This window comes from Cyrtonyx montezumae, unplaced genomic scaffold (genome assembly GCF_038088225.1).
Source record: "Cyrtonyx montezumae isolate F1298 unplaced genomic scaffold, pur_monq_1.0 scaffold_9, whole genome shotgun sequence".
Lineage (NCBI taxonomy): Eukaryota > Metazoa > Chordata > Aves > Galliformes > Odontophoridae > Cyrtonyx > Cyrtonyx montezumae.
In genome coordinates this window covers 8,741,485-8,762,229 of record NW_027072100.1, presented here as the reverse complement: position 1 = coordinate 8,762,229, position 20,745 = coordinate 8,741,485, and the positions used below count along the sequence as shown (strand labels likewise).

Below are 20,745 nucleotides of genomic sequence, written 5' to 3'. Positions count from 1 at the left end.
TTATTTGAGGCTATTATCGTTATGAAGTTTAACGGTGCCGTGTGCTTTATCTGTAACAGAAAACAAAGGAAGGTTTTTTTATAGCATTAGGACTTTCTTTTCTTTAGTCGTGCTTCTTGAATTCCAGCTCAGCCTACAGAAAGGTGGATTGCTTGTCCAATATCTGTGTGTACAACAAACTTAGAAACTATTTTACCAGAACTATTTGATTAATGAGTGGGAGTGAACAAGAATAAAAGTAATAATAAATGAGAACTTTCTTTAATTTTTGAACAGTAGCAACATTAGCAAAGTCTCCTTTTGATTGCCATACCTGTTACTATAACATAAAAAAATATATCAAGGAAGGGATTACAATATTTATTGTTATATACAAATATATATATATATATATCATTAGTAAATAAGTGTAATTATATATATGTATGTGGACTAACAGAATTGCCAATAAGTCATCACGTGAAATTCAGAAGAACTTACTGTTGCGACATTTGTAGCTACCACTATGTAATGTAATAAGTTTCTATTGAAAGCCCTGATAAAAATAGTTTTTACATATAGAGTCTTTGTGTTCTCTTTCAGGTCTTGAGTCGTCACGTCCAAATTTAATTCTTGGATTGGTTATCTGCCAGAAAGGGAAGCGCCCTGCTACTGGCATGGAAACAGACAAAACAGAGGAAAAGCGAAGTCGGATTCAGTTTCAAGAGGACGCGGAACCATCACAGTTCTCGAAGGGGACAGTAGCTTCTTTTCAAGAAAAGAAAACTCCAAAATACACACTTTATTCTGGAGACTCGACTGTAAGTACAACACCACCTGGGTCTCCTCCGCCGCCTCCACCCCCGCTTCCCGTTCCAGAAGGTTCCGCGGTTACACCTTCAGTGTTAAAAATACTGTCCTCCATTAAAAGTGGAACCACAACTACTACACCACCACCAATTTCAGCGACTGCTTCTGCAAGTGTTACTGCTACGCCTTCTTCATCCTCAAAAACTGCCACGCCTCTCGAGCACATCCTACAGACACTTTTTGGGAAAAAGAAATCTTTTGAACCTCTTGCTAAGGATTCTGAAACTGCCCAGCCTTCACATCAGAAAGCTCAGGCAGCTGCTGAGGGAGGTATGGCAGCTGTTCCTCTGTTAGATCCCATTGTCCAACAGTTTGGACAGATGTCAAAAGACAAAGCTATAGAAGAGGAGGAAGATGACAGACCATATGATCCTGAGGAAGAATATGATCCAGAGAAAGCTTTTGAAATGCAGACTGGTGAAAGTGAAAAGCTCTATGATGTGGCAAAGCCGAGTAATGCAGCAGTACTAGAGGATGAGGCCTATGATCCAGAAGATGAAACTATCTTGGAAGAAGCAAAAGTTGCTGTTGATGATTTACCTAACAAAATGTACACAGATGCTAAAAGCAGTGCTACAGAAACATCTGCTTCCTATGTACCTGATTTATCTGCATCCTCGTCCTTAGTGGAACAACAAAAAATGTTGGAAGAATTAAACAAACAAATAGAAGAACAGAAAAGGCAACTAGAGGAGCAAGAAGAAGCCCTCAGACAACAAAGAGCAGCTGTTGGTGTTTCAATGGCTCATTTTTCAGTGTCTGATGCTTTAATGTCACCACCACCAAAATCTTCCCTGATAAAGAGTGAATTATTCCAACAGGGCCAGCAACCTTCACAAAAAGGAGATTTACCTTCAAATCAACAAGCACAAGTTTTAAACCAGGGCTCTGACCCACGGCAGACTAGAGATCCTCGACAAGCCAGAAGAATGGCAACAGAAATAAATGACAATACTGAAGCTCGAATAAAGCCACAGGCAGTACAGAATGAGACACCTGCAAGAGAAATTCTTTCAGCAAGTTTTCCAAGTGCTTTGTCAGCTTCACTTGGTAAGGAAGACAGTACATTAATGTCTGCTCCTCAGCTTGGTTATACTGGTGATAACTGGGTTTCGAGTGAAGTGGCTTGTACAGTGTCACAGAAAGAGGTGTCCAGCAGCAAATTTGAAAACACTGCTCAAGTTAGTTTGGAGAATGTGAGTCAAACAGTTCCTGGTGAACCCTCTACAACCAAACCCTTACGCAAAGTGCTGCTTCCGACACCTCCGACTACCTGTTTTCAGCCTAATTTCTCCACATCAAATGACAGTCAGTCTTTGCAAGATATGCATCAGGTATCATGGTCAAGTGACCCACAGGGAGCAATAGGAAGAGATTCTTTTCCAGATGCAATGTTTACTTCTCAGGAAAACACAGGTGGTCACTATGAACCAGAGAGGGGTCTTTCTTCACTGCAGTATGAAGAACAAAGAAACCCTCAGCCTCATCAGTTTGTAGAACAAACCGAGTCTCCATCAATTCAGGGTGAGGGTGGACCTCTTCCACAGCACTTTGAAGAAAACAGACTTCCATATTCTTTATCTGGGCAGAAAGGAGGACCTCCACAACCACCGATGCACAATGCACCTGGAGGACCTCATGGACCTAATTTTAGAGGGCCAGCACCACAGTTCTCAGAAGAGCACGGTTCTCCAAATAGTGATGGGCAAAGAGGACCTGCCCCTGGAAGGTTTGGAGGTCAAAAGGGTCCCATCCCTTCCTTATTTTCTTCCCAGCACGGATCTCCTCTTTTTGGTGATAACAGGGGCCCTGCCCCATCTTATGGTGTTCCAAGAGGAATGTCACCGTCTCAGTATGAAGATCATATGGAGCCTCACATGGAACAAAGGGAATTCTCAGAATCCCAATACAATGAGATGATTAGGCCTCCAGGACATTTTGAAGGATCTGATCAATCTCAGTTTATGGGAAACAGAGGACCTCCACCTTTTCCTTATGGAGGTCAAAGGCGACCTCCACCATCTCAGTTTAAGGGACAGAGAGGAGGCCCTCAGTTTGGAGGGCCAAGAGGTCCAGCCCCTAGTCATTTTGGGGGACCAAGAGGGCCTCACACAAATCAATTTGAAGGGCAGCGAGGTCCAGCTCCAAACCATGTACCCGGCCCAAGAGGACTTTTGCCACAGCCGTTTGAAGAACGGAGAGGGAGTCCCCCACCCAGATTTGCCAACCAGAGAGGTCCAGCACCACCGCAGTATGGAGGACCAAGAGGACCCTCACCTGCACTGTTTCCAGAGCAAAATGAACCTCCCTCTTCCAGATTTCATTTCCAAGGTCAGTCACAACAAAGTATGAAGTCAACCCCAAGACCACTCCTAGACCTGCCAGGCCATCTGTCAGCCCACAGAAAAGAGATGTGGGAGGAGGCTGGACCATCTGCATCTCTTTCCAATGTCTCTGGACAAGGGCCTGAGTCAGAAGGACAGTGGTCAGCATCTGACTTCCGAGAAGGCAAAAATATTGACTTTAGAGGCCAGACATTTGAAGGGAGACAGAGAGAGAGATATGAGGGAGGAAATAAAGACAAGAGTTTAGATCAGCCAGAGCCTCAGCAAGCTGATAATCGACAAGGTAGACCCTTTGAGGAAAGACGAAGGGATCGCGAACATGGCAGACCTTGGGAAAGAGACCGTGGCAGAAACTGGAACAGAGACAGGGACTGGGAGAGACACAGAGACAAGGAATGGGATAAAAACAGAGACAGAAACCAAAACAAAGACAGAGAGAAAGATTCCGAGCACGCTAAAGACTGGGAAAGAAGCAGAGACCGAGACAGAGCCAGAACCAGGGACCGAGACTCCTACAGAAGGCGTGACAGAGAGAGATCAAGAAGCAGAGACAGAGATCGTGACAGAGATAAAGACAGGGACCGAGATCGGAGCCGGGAAAAAGAAAGAGATCGAGAGAGGGACCGAGATCGTGAGAGAGGAAGAGATCGGAAAGATCGGAGCAAAACTAAGGAAAGTGGTAAAGAGGTGAAGCCAGAAACACCTAAGGAAAGTCAGAAACCAGCAGAGACAGAAGCTTCATCTTCCACTAATCAGTCCTAGAAATATGACTGCTGCTGTGTTTTCAATGAATAAGAAACTCTGACAACGTAGTGAGTACTGAGTCTCTCCTGTATATACTGTATATTCTCACCTTTACAAAAGTGCTGTTGTAAATCTAGCCTTATAAAATGTACTGACAAGTTAGTAATTTTTGAACAACTGTGAATGAAAATACTCAAATACGTGAACGGCAAGAACGTCCTGGACTTTCACTTGCTGCATTTTGTGCATAACGTTTTTATTATAAAAATTCACAGCATTACCTGTTCTGAAATGTTGTTTCTTTTCTACTTGCATCTTTATCTTAAAATTTCCATTTACGGTACAGAAATGGGAAAAGTCTGAGAAGAGCATATTGCTTTTTAAAATTATAAAGTTATGTTTTCCAGTAACTTGAATTGTAATTTTATAAGAGAATTTAATCAAAAATCCTAGGAGCCATACCTTTACATCTCATTTATGTGATATTTTGTCCAAGTTGTTCCTACAGCACACGCTTTAAAGAAGGAGTCCGATATCACTGTCTTTCTTTGCAATGCAGAGACTGTGTGTGTTTAGGAAAAGGAAAAGAAGAGTGTTAGTGATTATTTGACAGAGGATTTGGAAACGGAATGTTATAAGCTTAAAGTGCACTATCTTCCTTTTTATATACAACTGTGTTTTGGAATCCATCTGCTGAGTGTCCGACGAAGAAACAAGTCACGAGTAGTTTTCCACGAGACTGAGGAGTTTTAAATCCCACGTCTTTACCAACGTGTAATTACAGAGCATATAAAGAGTAGCACCTTTACAACCAGCAAAACCTTTAAAAGCATCAGACATCTGTTGGCACAGAGTCAAGACTACACAAGCACGGGGATACCAAAGGAAAGACAAAGAAGTTTCTTAAGCAGGCCGTTCGTCTGTTTGTCTGAGCTGATTTTCGTGGGGCCTTCTGTGGGTTTTGTTTTCTTTTTGCAGAACGCTGCCAGAGCTGTAAGAGACGCCTCTGCTTTCTTATGCTTTCCACTCTTAACAGTGTTCTGCTCCTGGAGAAAAAAAAAAAAAACAAAAAAAAAACAAAAAAACCACAAAAGTGTCACTGTTTGTTGTTTGATTGTTTTGGTTTGTTTTGGTTTGGTTTTGTTTGTCAGCCCTTGCTCATGCTGGTACTGTATATAGTCTGCCCAGTGAAAACTTGTATAAATGCATTGAGCTTGGAAAGAAGACCGGTCATGCCTGATGTCACGATTCCAGAGGGCGAGTTGTTACTGTGAAATACATTACACAGCTACTTTTCATGTATTCCTCAAGTACGTAATTCTTAAGTATGAAATAAGGAAACCCTGCTACTTTATGATTTGACTACATAAATTAATAGCCCCTTAAGTATTTTCATATTTTTATAAACTAGTTTTGAAAACATAAGATCAAATATTTGCACCTTGAGTTCTACATTACAAGTAGCAGAGATGCCGTGTATCTCACCGTAGGTTTTACAGTTCATACTGTGTCTCACAGGTGCTCCCGCAGCGCGGATTCGCTGCTTGGAACAATTGTTCCTATAAACCTGTAAGCAAAGTGTTAAAATGCAGAGAGGTGTTATGAAATGCAAACATCTACTACGGTGTAAGATTGGTTGTTGTTTTTTTTTCCTTAATGAGATGTTTCTAATTTAAAGACATACATAAAAGTATGCAAAAAAGCAAGTGTGTTTGTTTAGGTTTACTTGATAGAAATTTCTGTAAATTGTATTTTATATGGCAAAAGATAGCACTGTACATTAAGATATGGGAGCTCACAGGTTTTTGTTACTGTAAGTAGAATAAACATCTACAGTTCAGTTTTGTCTGATTCTTAAGTGTGTGTGTGCCTGTGATTTCCCATCAGCAGTCAGCACACGAGGCTGATGGCACATGGAAAGATGTTTTGCAGGATGCCACCGTAACCCGCTGGTGCCCACTGCCCGCAGCTCCAGAAAGCGTAGGGAAGTTTGCTCGTAGGACTTTCCTCTCAATTCTAACCCGTGCCCTCATTTATTCTGACGTTTTTTGGAGATTGAACACTGAGAAGATCTGGAGGAAGGATTAAACAATTCACGCTGACTTTGAAATTCTGAGAGACCAGATCAATGCCGCTTATAAATTCCCAGACCTTTCATTGTCGGGAAATACAGTGGCAAAAGACACACAAAGAGATGCTTAATGGCTGATTTCATTTCGTTAATCTTAGCTGTATTTAATTCATAACGCTCACCCTGCACTTGGGCTGTGTACTAACGTTGCCGCGTTCTGTACTGCGGAGGACGATAAAATCGGAACGGAAAGGGAAAACCCCTCAGGGGGAAGTGCTGTGAAACACCGCTGGGACAGCGCGAGTGTGCGAGCCGCGTGGCGGCTGCGCTACGCCCCGTGCGACTGCTACGGGAGTCCGCGCGGGACCAGAGGAGGGGGAGCAGCGCTCGGAGCCCAACGTGCGCACGTTTCAGCGTTCCTCTTCGGTTTGTGGAGCTCCCGGAGCCCTTTCCAGGCAGGACGCAGCTGCACAGCGCACGCGTCACCTCCACTGAGCGCCCAGCGAAGGGAGGCGGGGAAAGCTTTATTTTCTCAACTTGCTGAGCGGCGTAACGCTTCCACGCAGGACACACCGATGCGTGCGTATTTTTTGTTCTTTCTTTTTATTTTAATGAGCATTTTTCTGCCTGCTTCTGGAGTCCGGTACAACAGGTAACGCGTTTCTAACCCCGCCGTACGCGGCCGCGGGTAACGCCGCGCACCGCCCCGCGGCAACGCCTCCGCTCCGCTGCGTGGGGGGCGGTGCGCCGTGCGCGCTCCCGGCAGCGCGGCGGGGCGGTTGGCGGCGCGCAGTGCGCAGGCGCGAGGCGGGCGGTTGCGCGCGGCGGTTGGCAGCCGGGTCAGTCCGCTGCGGTCCGCGCACCGAGCGCCAGGTCGGGTCCGGCCGCGCTCCGCTTCCCCTTTCCGTTCCCGTTCGGTTCCGCTCCCCTCGGGTTGCCGGCGCGGGGCTGAGGGAGCCGTGGGCCGGCGGAGGTTGGAGCAGGTGAACGCCGTTTCGCGGGAGGGGGGGAGGCGATGCGCGGGGCGTCGGCCCGGGGCTGATGACCGCGATATGGACGGGTTGGATGGGTTAGTGCGGGATTGGGGCGCGGGGCCGCGCGTCGGGGGCGCCGTGGCCGTGTCGGGGTCCGCCCCGCAGCCCGGAGCTCCCGGAGCCGCTCCCGCCGCCGCCGCCGCGCCCGGAGGGGACGCGTCCTTCGGCGAGCAGAGCTTCAGCTTCACCGCCGCGGATCTGAGCCTGGTGGGGATGTCGGAAGCTGAGTACGGCCAGCTGCAGCGCGCGCTGTACGCTCCGGCCGCTGAAAACGAAGTAGAAGCCGGGGCTCCGTTCCCGGCCGGCAGCCCCGCGCTGCAGGACGAGGAGCTCAGGATGATGTTACGCAGTGAGCTCCAGCCCCCTGCCGGCCGAGCAGGCAGGACGCCCAAGGGCGGCTCTGCCGAAGCGGCGGGGCACGGCTCGGTGCGGGCCGGACGCGGGGACGGCGTAGTGCTCGAGCACCTGGCGCTGGCGGCCGAGAGCAGAGTTCGATTGGAGGACAGAGCCGGCGGCATCCAGACAGAAAAGCCCAGGTGCCAAGAACCCCAAGAATCGGGAGTAACCCTTAACAAGTGTGTTGAGCTTCATTTCAGTTTCCGTTGCTAAGCTATGTGTTTTCATAGAGTCGGAAGTGGTTTTGTAAGTTAAACCTGCGATCAGTACTGAGTTACACGAGGTGATACCGTAAGCTGTGCTTTCCTGACCTGCACCGCTCACACGTGGCTGCAGCTGCACTCTGCCCTTCTGCCTATTGCATCAGTGGCACAGAACGTACTCACAAAATTAATTACAGCTTTATTCTTGATGACAGCCTGCAATTTAACTAAAGGTGAGCGAAGGGCGTTGCCTGGTTTTGCAGCTTACTCAAAGCAAGGCAGCTTTTTGATGCTAAAAGATATCAACGGGCAGTTGATCGTTGTAATGGATGATGTAACTTAGAGGTTTAGTTTAGGGGGGGGAATGTCATCTTATACAACATACACGGCCTTGTCCATGTGGCTGCATTAACCCCATGCAATGCTACAGGCTTGGGGCAGAATGGCTTGAAGAATGTAGAGAGGAAAAGGACCTGGGGGTGTTGGTTGATGCTCGGCTCAACACAAGCCGGCAGTGTGCCCAGGTGGCCAAGAAGGCCAACAGCATCCTGGCCTGGATTAGAAATAGTGTAGCCAGCAGGAGCAGGGAGGTGATCATCCCCCTGTACTCAGCTCTGGTATGGCCGCACCTCGAGTACTGTGTTCAGTTTTGGGCCCCTCACTACGAGAAGGACATTGAGGCCCTGGAGCGTGTTCAGAGAAGGGCAACAAAACTGGTGAGGGGTCTGGAGCACAAGTCTTATGAGGAGCGGCTGAGGGAGCTGGGATTGTTCAGTCTGGAGAAGAGGAGGCTCAGAGGAGACCTTATTGCACTCTACCACTTCCTGAAGGGGGGTTGTGGTGAGGAGGGGCTGGGCCTCTTCTCCCTGATAAATAACGACAGGACGAGAGGGAATGGCCACAAGTTGCGCCGGGGAAGATTTGGATTGGACCTGAGGAAGCATTTCTTTTCTGAAAGAGTGGTCAGGCACTGGAATGGCCTGCCTAGGGAGGCGGGTGAGGCACCATCCCTAGCGCTGTTCAAGAAGCGTTTAGATGAGGTGCTAAAGGATTTAATTTAGTAGTTGGGTAGAGATAGTGATAGGAGGATGGTTGGACTAGATGATCTTATAGGTCCTTTCCAACCTTATGAACTTATGAACTGCATCATGCCAAAGCATGTCCTTGAGGCTGTTACTGCTCGGGATGAAATACCTTCCCTCTGTTGGATTTATTTATTTATTCTTGCAGTAAATGGAAGTGGTTTCTCTGTGATAGCTCTCAGAGGATACGTATCTGTGAGTTTCTTCTGTGCCCCTCATCTTCAAGTGCTCACCTTTGTGTGTCTGTGTGTTGTTACGTAGTTCGGTACCATTGGTTCGGCAGCCGTCAGAGCTGGTCGGGGTCCCCGCTCCTCAGCAGCAGAACTGTGAGGCGTTGCTGAAGGACAGGAGCTCACCCCCCACACCTTCCCCGCAGTTCACGTATCCGCTGTTCGGTATGAACACGTGTGCTGCTGCTGGAGCTGCTGCTTCCTCGCAGGCCCAGGTGGGTCCGGTGGTCTCCGTCAGTTGTACTCTGCAAAGGTCAGGTGCTAACCGTGTCAGTCTTCAGCTGTACAAGAGCTGTCCTCCTTAGCATTCTTGGTTTGATTTTCACAGGCCTCTGGAGCACCTTGCACTGTGTTGGAATCTGCCAAACATCAGGAGATGGGGATTCCCAGAGCATTCCCTTTCTGTTACCATCAGAAATTGGAATCCACAAAGCGCACAGGAGGTGCTATGAATAAGGCTTTGCCTGAGGAACTTTGGATTAAAGTTGGAGGTAAGCCATATCTTGTCACTTAGCTTTCTCTGTCCTTTCAGATCCTTTTTGTTTGTTTGTTTGTTTTTCATGTGCATATGTTTCACAGTGAATGAGTGTAGTGAATCATACGAGCTGTGGTCTTTGAGATCCACTGTGGGCACTATAGAACCAGATGATACAAAATAAAAGAAAAGCTGCTTCTAACTTAAGCTGTTTTTACAGAAGCGTTTAGCCATTGTAGCTTGAAGTGAGAAAAAAAACTGAAGCTGTAAAGTATCTTTCAAATTCTGGGTCTAGAGTAAGTAACTGGTTTCTTTTTACATTTTTTGACCCAAAAGTTGATAGAGCAGATCCAGTTATCAAATTGAAGAGCATTTAAAGGACTTCCTCAAATGCTAATTAAAGGTAGGCATGATCTCTGTTAAGTTCTCTGAGAAAATGGAAGCTAGGTGGATTTTGAAACGGCAAGCAGGGCCGTTGGGTTTAGGACACGTGTTGCTCTAAGAGTCAACCAAGAGTGGCCGTAAAGCTTCAAAGATTGTTCCACATAAAGCGACAGAAAATAAATTTTCTATGCTCGATATTTTCCATGATCAGTAGGAAGATTATCAATAGGTTCTTTTCCTCTTTGTTTTGCAAAGAAGACACCTTATGCAAGCAAGCAGTAAACAAAAGAAGTTGCAGCCGAATAAGTCCATTGGATGCAAACGTAGATCGCAAACCTCTTAGTGAAATTCAGAATATGAGAAATAGCCAGAGTACTGCATCTGCACAGGGCCACTGGAAGTCAGCACAGTCAAATTCAAGTGTGCAGGTACAGAGTGGTACGCAGGAAGGAGTTACTCAGCGGAGAGAGAGACATAACCGCTTGGAGAGAGAAAGAAGGTAATTCTTCTTTGAGGAGCTGCCATGCAGAGTTTTTGAAGCCTAAAGATACTGATCCTCTAACAGCCCCATCGTTTTCCAGAGTAGAAGGTACCCCTGATGTATTCCGTTTTACTTACAAGACAAAGCAGTGCAAGTGGTGAGGGTTTGGTGTTTGTTAGGAGGTGCGTGTGCCTAACTGCAGGCTGCTCTAGAAAGATGAGACTTGTATATAACACAGCTAATACACGAACTTACAAGTGTAGTCTGTAGCAAACTAAGATAGTTAGCTTAAAGTAAAGCAAAAAGCAGTCCCCAAAGGTCATGGCTTGTATCAGATGTGAGTAATTATCCTTTAATTGTTATTGTTACTATTACATTTTTCCCTCTCTTCCATCTTGATAACCTTTGTATTTGTAGGCGCCGAATCCGGATTTCCTGTGATGAACTGAATTTCCTGGTTCCGTTCTGCACTGCAGACACTGATAAAGCAACGACCTTACAGTGGACAGCTGCATTTCTGAAGTACATTAAGGAAAAGCACGGCGATTCTCTGAAACAGGTTCGCATCTAATTTCCTTCTTGTTCTGCATCGAATAGTGAGACATTTTAAAGCTGTCATAACATAGCTAAAGTGCATGGAATGCTTCTGGGTGCTGTAGGGGAAGGGCCACTGCATCGCTGAACTGTCCTTTATAAAGCTGTTTTATCTGACCAGCTCTCCTCACAGCAGCTTCAGCTCAGTACTGTGGTACTGTAGGCTGTCTTTGGTTAGACTTTTCAGATGGGGTTTACTCATTTTTTTTAGCTAGCATCGCCCTCAGGAATGGGGCTGTCTGTAAGAATTAGGGCCTTCTGTCAGTCCTATTCTTCTCCCCTCATTTTCTCTGTTCCCCACTTACTCACAGAGATGTCTCTAGATGGCTTTTATGAGCCAGTGGTTACACGATGGGATTCTGAGCTGCCTGTGTGCCCACACTATCTTAAAGCAGTTGAGAGCACTGAAGGGTTATATGCCCCTTAAGCTAGCTCAGCCCTACTTGCAGCCCTAGAGCAATTCTGCCTTTGCTGTAAGTATCTTAGGAGAGCAGATGCAGTGTGTGCAGGAAATCCTGCTTTGCCTCTTGGCATTTACTACTAAAGGTCTATTAATTTTCTTCCAGACACCAGTGAAACAAAAACGTAAGTATGTATGTTTCAAGTAAATGCCTACATCAAACTTTGTCTGTGTTTGCTTGTACTTTGATTTTTAGGAATTTGAGACTGTGTTCTGTGGCAAGACAGGCAGGAGACTGAAAGCACCAAGATCAGAATCATTTGTAACGTGTCCAGTTCAGGAGAACCTGCAGCATGGCTACGGAGACCAGATGGCCTTCAGTTGTCTAAGTGTGGATAAATAAGGGATGACCCCAATTGTATATTTCTCTGTTTACGTGTGGGGCTTTGTCTTACTGTGATTAATTTATTGATGAGCTCTGGGAGTGACTTATGAAACTATAACTTATAAAAACACACAAACAGAGCTTTAAAAATAACATTCAGCTTTCAAAATGGAAATGTAAATTGAATGCCAGCAGTATAAATCAGTGTTCTGTTAAAGGGGCTTTAGGACTAGAGGAAACAAGAGAATGCCACGACAGCTATTAATGATTTTTCTCCTTCTGCTCTTCTTTTCTTTGTGCTTCTGCTTTGGATTTATTCCCTTTTTTTTTCCTTTAGGGTGATAACACTACAGTTAAGAATTGTTGTAGAACAATGACTCCATGCATATTTATCCTTTAAGTGTAGAAAGAAATGTAAGGTAGTGTATTACAATGCCCATTTTCTTTTCATTATTAGTTTAGAAGTTATGTAGGTTAATTGAATAAGTGCATAGTGCTGCTGTGATGGAGTTCGTTTGTTGCATTTTAACATTTAACTTATTTCACCCCAAAGATTTAATACAAAGCTATTGGTGTCGTTTTTTAGAATGGTGCATTATTTTAATGTCTTTCACACAACTGTCCAACAGTTTCTTGTATTGTTTAGTCCAGAGATGGCACATTGTAAACAGCAGATGGTTAAAACACACAAACTGTTTTAATATTTAAAGACTAAGATGGCTCTATTGTTGACAGGCTTCAGCATTTAGGGCAGAAATAGTGTATGGGCTTTTATTCATTTCAGTGCTAACAGATGATGCCAGCAGGTTTTGAAGTACAAAAAGGTCTTCCAAAGTAAATACTGTTTGAAATCACGGATACTGACAATTTTGCAGCAGTTTATTTCCAAGCAATCCTAGGAAAAACAGTTTTGGAATATAGAGTTCATCTGAGCATCTGATGTGTAAAACGACATTTATAACATCACCAAGAGAAGGTTAAAAAAAATCTCCTTTTATTTTTACAAACAGTTCATACAAATCTTTGTTGGCTGAACTTTAGAATAGAGAATCCTTTCTTATTTGGGGTTTCCTTCATGATTACTGTGCAAATAGCTTAAGTTGAGGTCATAAAAATGCTGTTTCTTAACTTCCTTTGTTATCGTATGGAAATACAAAAACTCTCCCCTGTAAATTAAAACATATACATGACACCTTTTGCAGAATTTGATTGCGAGAGGCTTAATCATTCCCAGTCTGGGCCGATATTTGAGGTGCAGTCTGAATACTGATCACAGGCAGCATGTACCTAAGCTGTGGTCTCAGCCCGGAGCATTAAGGTGTTAAGCACTGGGTGCTTCGATGCCTTATTTCGTGCCACTGCTGCAGGCCTGAAACCTGAACACTGTGGATGCTGGTGCACAAAGCTGCACGACTGGAGTCAGTGGGAGCAGCACTGAGGGATTCAATTGACAGGGCTCAAACGTTTATACAGAAAAGCTGTTCTAGTACAGCTTGGGAGATGATGGTGAAAAGGAACACTTCCTCTTGCAGGTCTCTTCAGCATAGGGAGGCGGGGAAGCTGAGGTGATTTAGCAGTAAAAATTCTGGAAAAGAACTGGGGGAGGAGGATAAAATACTCATAAAGCATCTTTAGTTACGGTTTTCATCTGATGCTTTCTTTTTCATAGAACTGAATTATTGTGTCAAAGTCTCCATTTAAAATAACAGAAGGAACATCTGTCCACTTATCACTAGGAAGATTGTCTGTTTTCTTACAATGTGCTGTTTATTTAAATACTCAGTCACTTCTCCACCTCTTGTACTGTTCTATGACTTTTTGGAAGTCGATGCTCCCACGGCTCCCATGCACGCCGACGTGTCACATATGCCTGGAGTTCCCTGAGCCCCAACAGCACCAGGAGTACCAGGATCCCCTGGAGGGCCAGGTTCACCCTGAGCACCATCCCGACCATTTTTACTAATTCCAGGTACACCAGGAAGTCCTAAACAAGAATGGGGGAAAAAAAGGATTAGATGTAATATTTCCTGACTTTCCTTATATATATATGTAACTTAAAACCCTTTAACTGTCTATCAGATTAGTTATGACTTGTTGAATACAAGATGTTGAATAAATTTACCCCGAGTCTGCAGTATGTGTGTTGTATTTTTTGGGAGGGGGTCCCTTGGGGTTTTGCTGGAATTATGAAGGTGGGTGTTCAGTACTACACTGCATCTTTAATGCTGTTACTGTGTGTGTCCGCTTTGACTTTTGCTGACCACTGCAGAACCAGACTGCTCTTTGCTGCTGCCTCAGTCCATGGCTCCGTGAAGGACAGCGGTGAATTTGTAACCAGATTTATTCTGCAGGGTCCCTGAATTGTTTACCCAAGGGCTTCTCCCACTGTGTGAGCTCCTGGCTCAGTGCCCACCCCTACTTCCTGCTCCCCCAGATCCCTCCTTGGTGGGAGGCAGTGGCATTCAGCTGCTTCAACTCATTGCACTTCCCAAAGTCTGACTGTAGCAGAACACCTCACTGCCATGAAAGATAAGGAACTTCCCTTTGTAATGTGTCTGACTTCAAAAATCTCCTCATGGTGAAACTCACGTTTTGTTTATTGGCAGAAACAATCTGGGATTGGGGCAGGCTATTCTTCATTTTGTTCTTTTCCTTTCAGATGCCAAATGTAATTCACAAGACACTAATTCCCATAACAACAAGCTACTGAAGCTTTATAAATACCATAAAATGAGCTGCTGTCTCCCTGAGGGACAGCTGTACCTATAAACCTGCGTTCCTGACTTAAATATGATCCACAAATGGTGCCTGATCCTTTTTGAGTTAGAATTGCTTCTGCTGTTGATCTCACTCCACCTCATGAATGAGAGAAGTGCTCTCAGTACTCAATATATGAGAAATGGCATCTTTTGACATACTTTAGGAAGGAAAACGTTTATGTGCTCCTGCAGTTATTTTACAGAAGAATGTGAGAGACAACTGCATCTAAGTATTCTGTTTTTATGTCAGTATGTGGATGCTGAGCCTGGTTTTGGTGCCTGTATCCAACCTACTCATTGTGAAGAGGTAATCACAACTAGAAAAACTGCTTTACCTCTGTTCCTACAGAAGCTCCTGACTTTTCCTAACCCTTCGTGGAAGGAAACCAGAGTGGAGCTGCCCCATTACTCTGAAATGTTCAGGGTGAGATGGGAGCGGTGAGAAGTTGGGATGCAACGGGTGAGATCTGCTGTTCAAATTGTGCGTACCTGCTGTTCCCAGAGGGAAACAATCCTACTGCAACATCAATGGTAACTGTCTACAATAGGCAGAGCTGTCCTGAGCTTTTACTTCGCTGTGACTCACTGCATTATTTGCACAGGCTTACCTTGAGGTCCTTGGTCACCATCAGGCCCATCAATTCCTGGTCCAGCTGGTCCTTTATCTCCCTTTTCACCAGTGTCACCTTGAATCATAAATAACAATTTCAGCAATGGGTTGTAAAATCAAAAATCTTCAGGTCACTAAGATCTTGGCTCACACAGGACCCTAAAGGATGCAAGCAAAACCATCCTCCAGAACTCTGTCTGTCCAATGATTGACCCCTTCTCCTCTACTGCTGAAATCAGTACAAGTTGGTAATTTATTTCAGTGGGCACAAGACAGAAACTGCTTGGCTCAGTCTCACCTCTGGGACCAGGATCACCCAGTTCTCCTGTTGGCCCTCTGTACCCAGGGGGACCACGAGCACCAGGATGTCCGACGCTTCCCGTCGCTCCGGGAGGACCGGGCGGACCAGCTGGGCCGGGGCGACCCATCATCCCAGGAGACAAGGGCTTCCTCAGATTAGCAGCTAACTGTGCAATTTGATCTGCAAAACGAAAGCGGAATAACAACACCTCCATTAAGAAGTGCACCTCCAACATTTTCACTCTTGGCCGTTTGGGCAGAAACCTGCTGGCAGCTGCCTGGAGCCCTGCTCTGGGGGTGGGGTTGGCCACAGTGGGGAGAGGAGAGCTGGGACGTGGGGGCTGAGGCTCCGAATGATGCAGGAGGGGATATCAGAGCTTCTCCCAGCACGCCTTGTGTTGTGCCCCGATGAATCATTAAAAAATACTAGCTTCAAAAAAATGAAAGACATCCCAGACAACAAGGCGAGCTCCTGAAGAATCCATTTCCAGCCAAAGTGTTTTTCGTAAGGTAGGAAAAGAACACGTTCTCATCCCATCTCACGTCCAAGATCTCCTCATCTTCAGCCAAATACAGTAATTGAAGTTAGTTTTCCCCCAGCAAAACTCACCATTGATCATTTCCCCACAGAGTTCTCGTATATGTTGTTCACTGGCCTCTTTGCCCTGCAATTAATGGAGAAATCCTGCTTTATACCAACCATGTTATTGATAATAATCACTGACAGATGCATCATGACTTGAAACTCATTTCCAGCAGCTCAGTAAGCAGCAAAGGATCCTGCATGAAAATGTTGGGTTTTTTTTTCCCCCTCCCTTTCAAGAGATGACGGCTTCAATTTAGAAACTGTGACAGAACACAGATGGCAGAGATTAATGCTAACATTTCAGGGCAGCTCTTGAATCTGGGCCTCTCCTGAGTGTCAAAACATCCAACGTTTGGAGCACTGAGTAGGAGCTGCATTTTTAAATGACCAATTTCTAACTCACTTTTGTAATGACAACAACAGCTCACAGCCCATTCCAAGGGACACAGACACTCTGTATGTCACCATGAGAGAAGCTTCATTCTCCAAGGTGAACGTCTGGGGGGGTGAGGGTTGTAATTCTGAAGACCTGCAAACCACTGATCTTTTTCCACTGCAAAACTTCTGATGTAAGACTGCACGGTTACTTTGGTCTGCTCAAATGAAGGATGCAACCTTCTTTTTTGAATGATCATCCAAAACCTGCAATCCTTCCATTCAGTGCAGGGAAAAAATACGGTGCAGAAGTGGACGATACTTACGGGAGGCCCCGGTTTGCCTGTGATGCCAGGAACACCCTGCTCCCCCTGATGGCCCATGGGTCCAGGGTGCCCTGGGATCCCTGGAACTCCAGCTGTCCCGTTGGGTCCTTGGGCACCTTTTGGACCAAGTTCTCCTCTTTTTCCTGGCTATAATAAAGAGAAATAATACAGCACTTAAAGTTTAAGGAGATCCATCACTCTAAGCATGTTTGTAACCAAATGTTACGTGGCACGAGTCCGCAATGCCTGACACATACCTCTCCTTTTTGGCCAGGAGGACCAAAGGGACCCTGTTAGAAAGAAAGGGAAATATGAAAGGGAAATATGAAAGATCATATAAAAAATGTGCACTGAAAGTCCTGTCTCCCATTCTGCAAGGCCTGGGAAGCAGCGATGACACGCATGTGGCATGCAGTGGGCCACAAGTAAAGGGACCAGGAATAATAATGGGATGTCATAAACCAGATTCAGCCTTGGCACTAATGGACTCTCCCAGCTTGGAGAGTCCTGGAGATGGACAGAAAAACGTCCACCGTGCCCCACAAAATGACAGTGAGTGCTGATATGGCAGTGCTGTGTGAAGGCCACACTGCCCAGCAGTGCCTCCTCAGAGGAGCAGGAGGTGCACATCCAGCATGCTGTGGCTGGAAGCCTGGGCTTGCCATCTCCTTTTTGCAGCCAGTGGTGCAGTGATGGTGGTTGGAGCGTATTCGTTCTTGATTCACAGTTCTCTACTTTGCTCGACTGTTTAAAATTCAATTCTACCCAACTAAAGGGCACTTACCAGTTCTCCTTTGTCACCTGGGAGACCATCTGCTCCAGCAATGCCCTGAAAGCAGATGACAGGATTAACACAGCACCCAACAACAGACACAGGTTACTGGCAAGAAGGCTCTCACTCTGAGACTTGAACAACCTCAGCTCCTAAGGGAGATGAGGACACTCAGCAGCTTATTATCCACCACCCCCAGGAGAAGCACTGCCCAGGAGCTGCCCTGCTGAAGCAGTGCACAGTGCAGGCAGCCTGCACAAGGATGAAGAGATGCCCCTTGGATGCCTGATGGAAGGTGCTGGAGGCAACACAAACCATTGCACACTGCTGCTCCAGCACCACTCCAAGTGCTGCGCAGCAAAGCTCGCTTCAAACACTGCAATTATGGCAGATAATGAGCACTGTTACGGTGACTCTATGGCTGTAGAGAGAAAGTTAATGCAAGACAAACAGAGGACAGGTTGGCTTTTGCCTTAGCAACAACACAGAGACCACACAGACACTGAAGATAGGAAACAGACAAGCAATGCTTGTTGGAAAAGGACTTGTTTTCTGCAAGAACAAAGTCAAGCACTGACCTAATTTGTATATCCAATGAAAATTATCTCAAAAAGCTCAGCACTGAGACAGACCTAGCTACAGAAGCTAAGCAGCAGAAAGTAAAAGAGGAAATAAATGAGCCTATAAGGCTGACAAGACATGGGGCTAGGATGAACTGTCTTCATAGGTCTCAGGGACTCTGCCTCAACGTGAAGCTCATCACAGAAAGAAGAGCAGTGTCACTTACCTGGTTACCTTTGGCACCAATAACACCAGTAGGACCCTGAGAATAAGTAAAAGAAGGCAAATGAGTACAATGTGTTGTTTTCCTGGGAATTCCTGGTGTGTCACACACGCACTCACACAGCAGCAGTGTGGGAGTCAGCCTAACTGCCGAGTAGGAGGGACCAAAGCTCATCCATGCTTCTCAGAGCTAAGAAGAGATTTAATGCATCCGTGCTGCTCTTGTAGCCCACTCCACAGCCAAAAGCTCAGGCCTCAGCCCTTGCGTTTTACACCCTAAGAGCAACAGGAGGGCATTTCAAGGCTTTTGAGTGCCAGTTCTCTCAGAGATTCAGAGTCAGGTGCTTCTCACTTGGAGATTCACAGAACAACACGGCCACAGGAACAAAATGCATTCTGGTAATGAACCCTTCTGCCCTTCAGATGAGGTTTCCACAACACATTCATCAAGCTGGCACCTGCAATCTGATCTTTCCTTAATAACCAGACCTGCAGACAGCTCAGCAGGAGGAACCTTACAGGTGGACAGACATAGAATAAGGGCATGGCATTTTGCTCAAGTCAAACACTGAATAAGTTTAAGAAAGAAGGGGGAGGATTTCTACTAAAGAAGAAATAATTCTTGGCAAAACAGACAATAGCATGTGGAAATGCAGAAATGACTACAGCTATAAATCCTGTTTTGTGCTTTCCAGCAGCAAAGGCAATATATTCTTTCCTGAGCATCACCATCTTGATCTATGCCTCCAACTTCTCAGAGTCCCAAGGCTCCGTGGAAGTTTATGGTGATGAAACACATCTTAGCCACCAAAGGGGGCTCTGTGAGGAACACTCCCTGAGAAAAAAAGCTTCTGTTGAAAAGGTTTTGATTCCAGACTGTGGGATTTCCTGCATTCATAGCTCCCAGCAGCAGGAGGAGGTGACCTCTGGGGCCCTGAGCACAGCCAGTTGCTCACCCAGCACCTGTCCTCTCCTGGATGACTCTGTCCACTGAACACAGCCAGCATTTCTCACTGAAGGACTGCTGGGATCCTGCTGCATGCAGGACCTGACGTTGACATAAATCCTGGGAAGACAGACTTGCCTATTGCTGCCTCAGACAGCAGGCCCAGGGAAGGTAAGCTGCACTAACCCTATTGTATTCTCCCCACACAGTGGGTACTTGGGACTGTCACCAACATCAGTGGCACCGTGGGAAGTCACCACACATCCCAGCTGCACACAGAGCTGGGGAGCTCCTGGGGTTACCCAGACCTGACACTCTCCTGGGGAAAACTGTTAATGAGCTGCGGGGGTTAAGAAATAACCAGCAATTACATCTCAGAGCAACGACGCTCAACTCCAGAGCCAGAAATAAAACCTTACTTTTTCTTTTTTTTTCCCTTTTTGCTTTAAGCATGACTTTTTTTCCCCAAAGCTGCTCAGTGCAGGGGCCTCTTTCCCCTTCAGAACACACGCTTCTCACGGCAGCGAAGCCCTGAGTGTGGGCATGGCCACAATGCCGCTCCTGTCTCACACCTCAGGCTGCGTTCCCTTCTTCAAACCCACACAGAGGGGCCTTTGTGAAATCCCCACGGTGCACAGCGATCGCTGACACACAAAGTTCACCTCAAAGCTGGAGTCAAGGCAGCTGCCCAACACACGGCTGCTGCTCTCCCGCAGGCCCCGAGCAATCGCCATTCGCTTTGCCCTGCTGGCTTCTTTTAAACGAGAAGGAATATGCTTACACAAAAAGGTCGCATTTGTTCTGAGGCGTGGGGCCCGGGTGTGGTGCTACTCAGAAAGGAATCACAGAGCAAACTGTAATTAAAAAAGATATTAATCCTGAAACCCTCATCAAGGCATCTGAGTGGCAGAGCAGGAAACAACAGTTATCTATTCCAGCTCTGACAGGATCCCACCCTATAGGGCAGGAACGGGAACCGAGGCAGAAAAGAGGCAGATGCATGAATCCTGCTGGCTGCCTGGGGCCCCGCTTGGGCATGCAGCATGATAAGGGCGGGAGGAGTGTGGTGGGGAGGTACCTCATGTGCTAGTCTGCATCCACTCGCTGTGATGACATCAGCTGTACTGTGTCAGGGACCTGCTAAGCTCTAATTTCACATCTCCCAAACAGAAAGGAGTTACAGATGTCATCTTCTCCTTACCCTGTCACCAAACTCTCCACGAATTCCAGTCGGGCCGGGAAGGCCAGGTTCCCCACTGGCACCTTTGGGACCCTGTTAGGAAAACAGCAAAAAAGAGAGCTACAGCTTAGGGCAACAGGGAATCCTGAAAGACATCCCCAGAGCTCATCACGTTTGGAAGCCTTGCCTTGCATCCCCTCCCTCCTTTGCTTCCCAGGGACCCTTTGCTTGCTGTTGGCATTGCGTATACTGACTGGCACAGCCTGCTCTCACTTCTGGTTGAGCACACAGACCAGGTGCTCCAGTTTCATTGCTAGTAAGATCCCATCTCCCGAGCAAGCCGTGACTCCCAGGAGCACTCAAACTCAAACCCTTCTGATATATACACTAAACATCATCAGTTCCAGCAGGCAGCTTATCCACCCTTACATTCTT

At 46.3% G+C, this 20,745-nt stretch overlaps 3 protein-coding genes across 5 annotated transcripts in view; 2 read left to right on the top strand and 1 right to left on the bottom strand.

Moving 5' to 3' along the window:
• DIDO1 (death inducer-obliterator 1) overlaps positions 1 to 3,968 on the top strand; it is a 46,429-nt gene extending 42,461 nt beyond the window's left edge. For all 3 annotated transcript variants that reach the window (XM_065754601.1, XM_065754597.1, XM_065754598.1), the window contains exon 17: positions 583 to 3,968. In XM_065754601.1, the coding sequence (XP_065610673.1) occupies positions 583 to 3,956 (3,374 nt within the window). In that variant the 3' untranslated portion in view covers positions 3,957 to 3,968. The remainder of the gene's footprint in view (positions 1 to 582) is intronic.
• A 3,093-nt stretch (positions 3,969 to 7,061) lies between these two features.
• TCFL5 (transcription factor like 5) lies at positions 7,062 to 12,114 on the top strand. The gene is made up of 6 exons (XM_065754509.1): positions 7,062 to 7,618; positions 8,986 to 9,169; positions 9,283 to 9,445; positions 10,069 to 10,312; positions 10,712 to 10,853; positions 11,545 to 12,114. The coding sequence occupies exons 1-6, from the start codon at positions 7,062 to 7,064 to the stop codon at positions 11,689 to 11,691; spliced, it is 1,437 nt and encodes a 478-aa protein (XP_065610581.1). The 3' UTR covers positions 11,692 to 12,114.
• A 985-nt stretch (positions 12,115 to 13,099) lies between these two features.
• Positions 13,100 to 20,745, bottom strand: part of COL9A3 (collagen type IX alpha 3 chain) — a 31,567-nt gene continuing 23,921 nt past the window's right edge. Inside the window, exons 24-32 of the mRNA XM_065754605.1 lie at positions 20,332 to 20,403; positions 18,189 to 18,224; positions 17,414 to 17,458; positions 16,887 to 16,919; positions 16,630 to 16,776; positions 15,953 to 16,007; positions 15,341 to 15,523; positions 15,041 to 15,118; positions 13,100 to 13,657 (exon numbers count right to left, since the gene is read on the bottom strand). Coding sequence (XP_065610677.1) covers positions 13,482 to 13,657; positions 15,041 to 15,118; positions 15,341 to 15,523; positions 15,953 to 16,007; positions 16,630 to 16,776; positions 16,887 to 16,919; positions 17,414 to 17,458; positions 18,189 to 18,224; positions 20,332 to 20,403 — 825 coding nt within the window. The 3' untranslated portion in view covers positions 13,100 to 13,481. The remainder of the gene's footprint in view (positions 13,658 to 15,040; positions 15,119 to 15,340; positions 15,524 to 15,952; positions 16,008 to 16,629; positions 16,777 to 16,886; positions 16,920 to 17,413; positions 17,459 to 18,188; positions 18,225 to 20,331; positions 20,404 to 20,745) is intronic.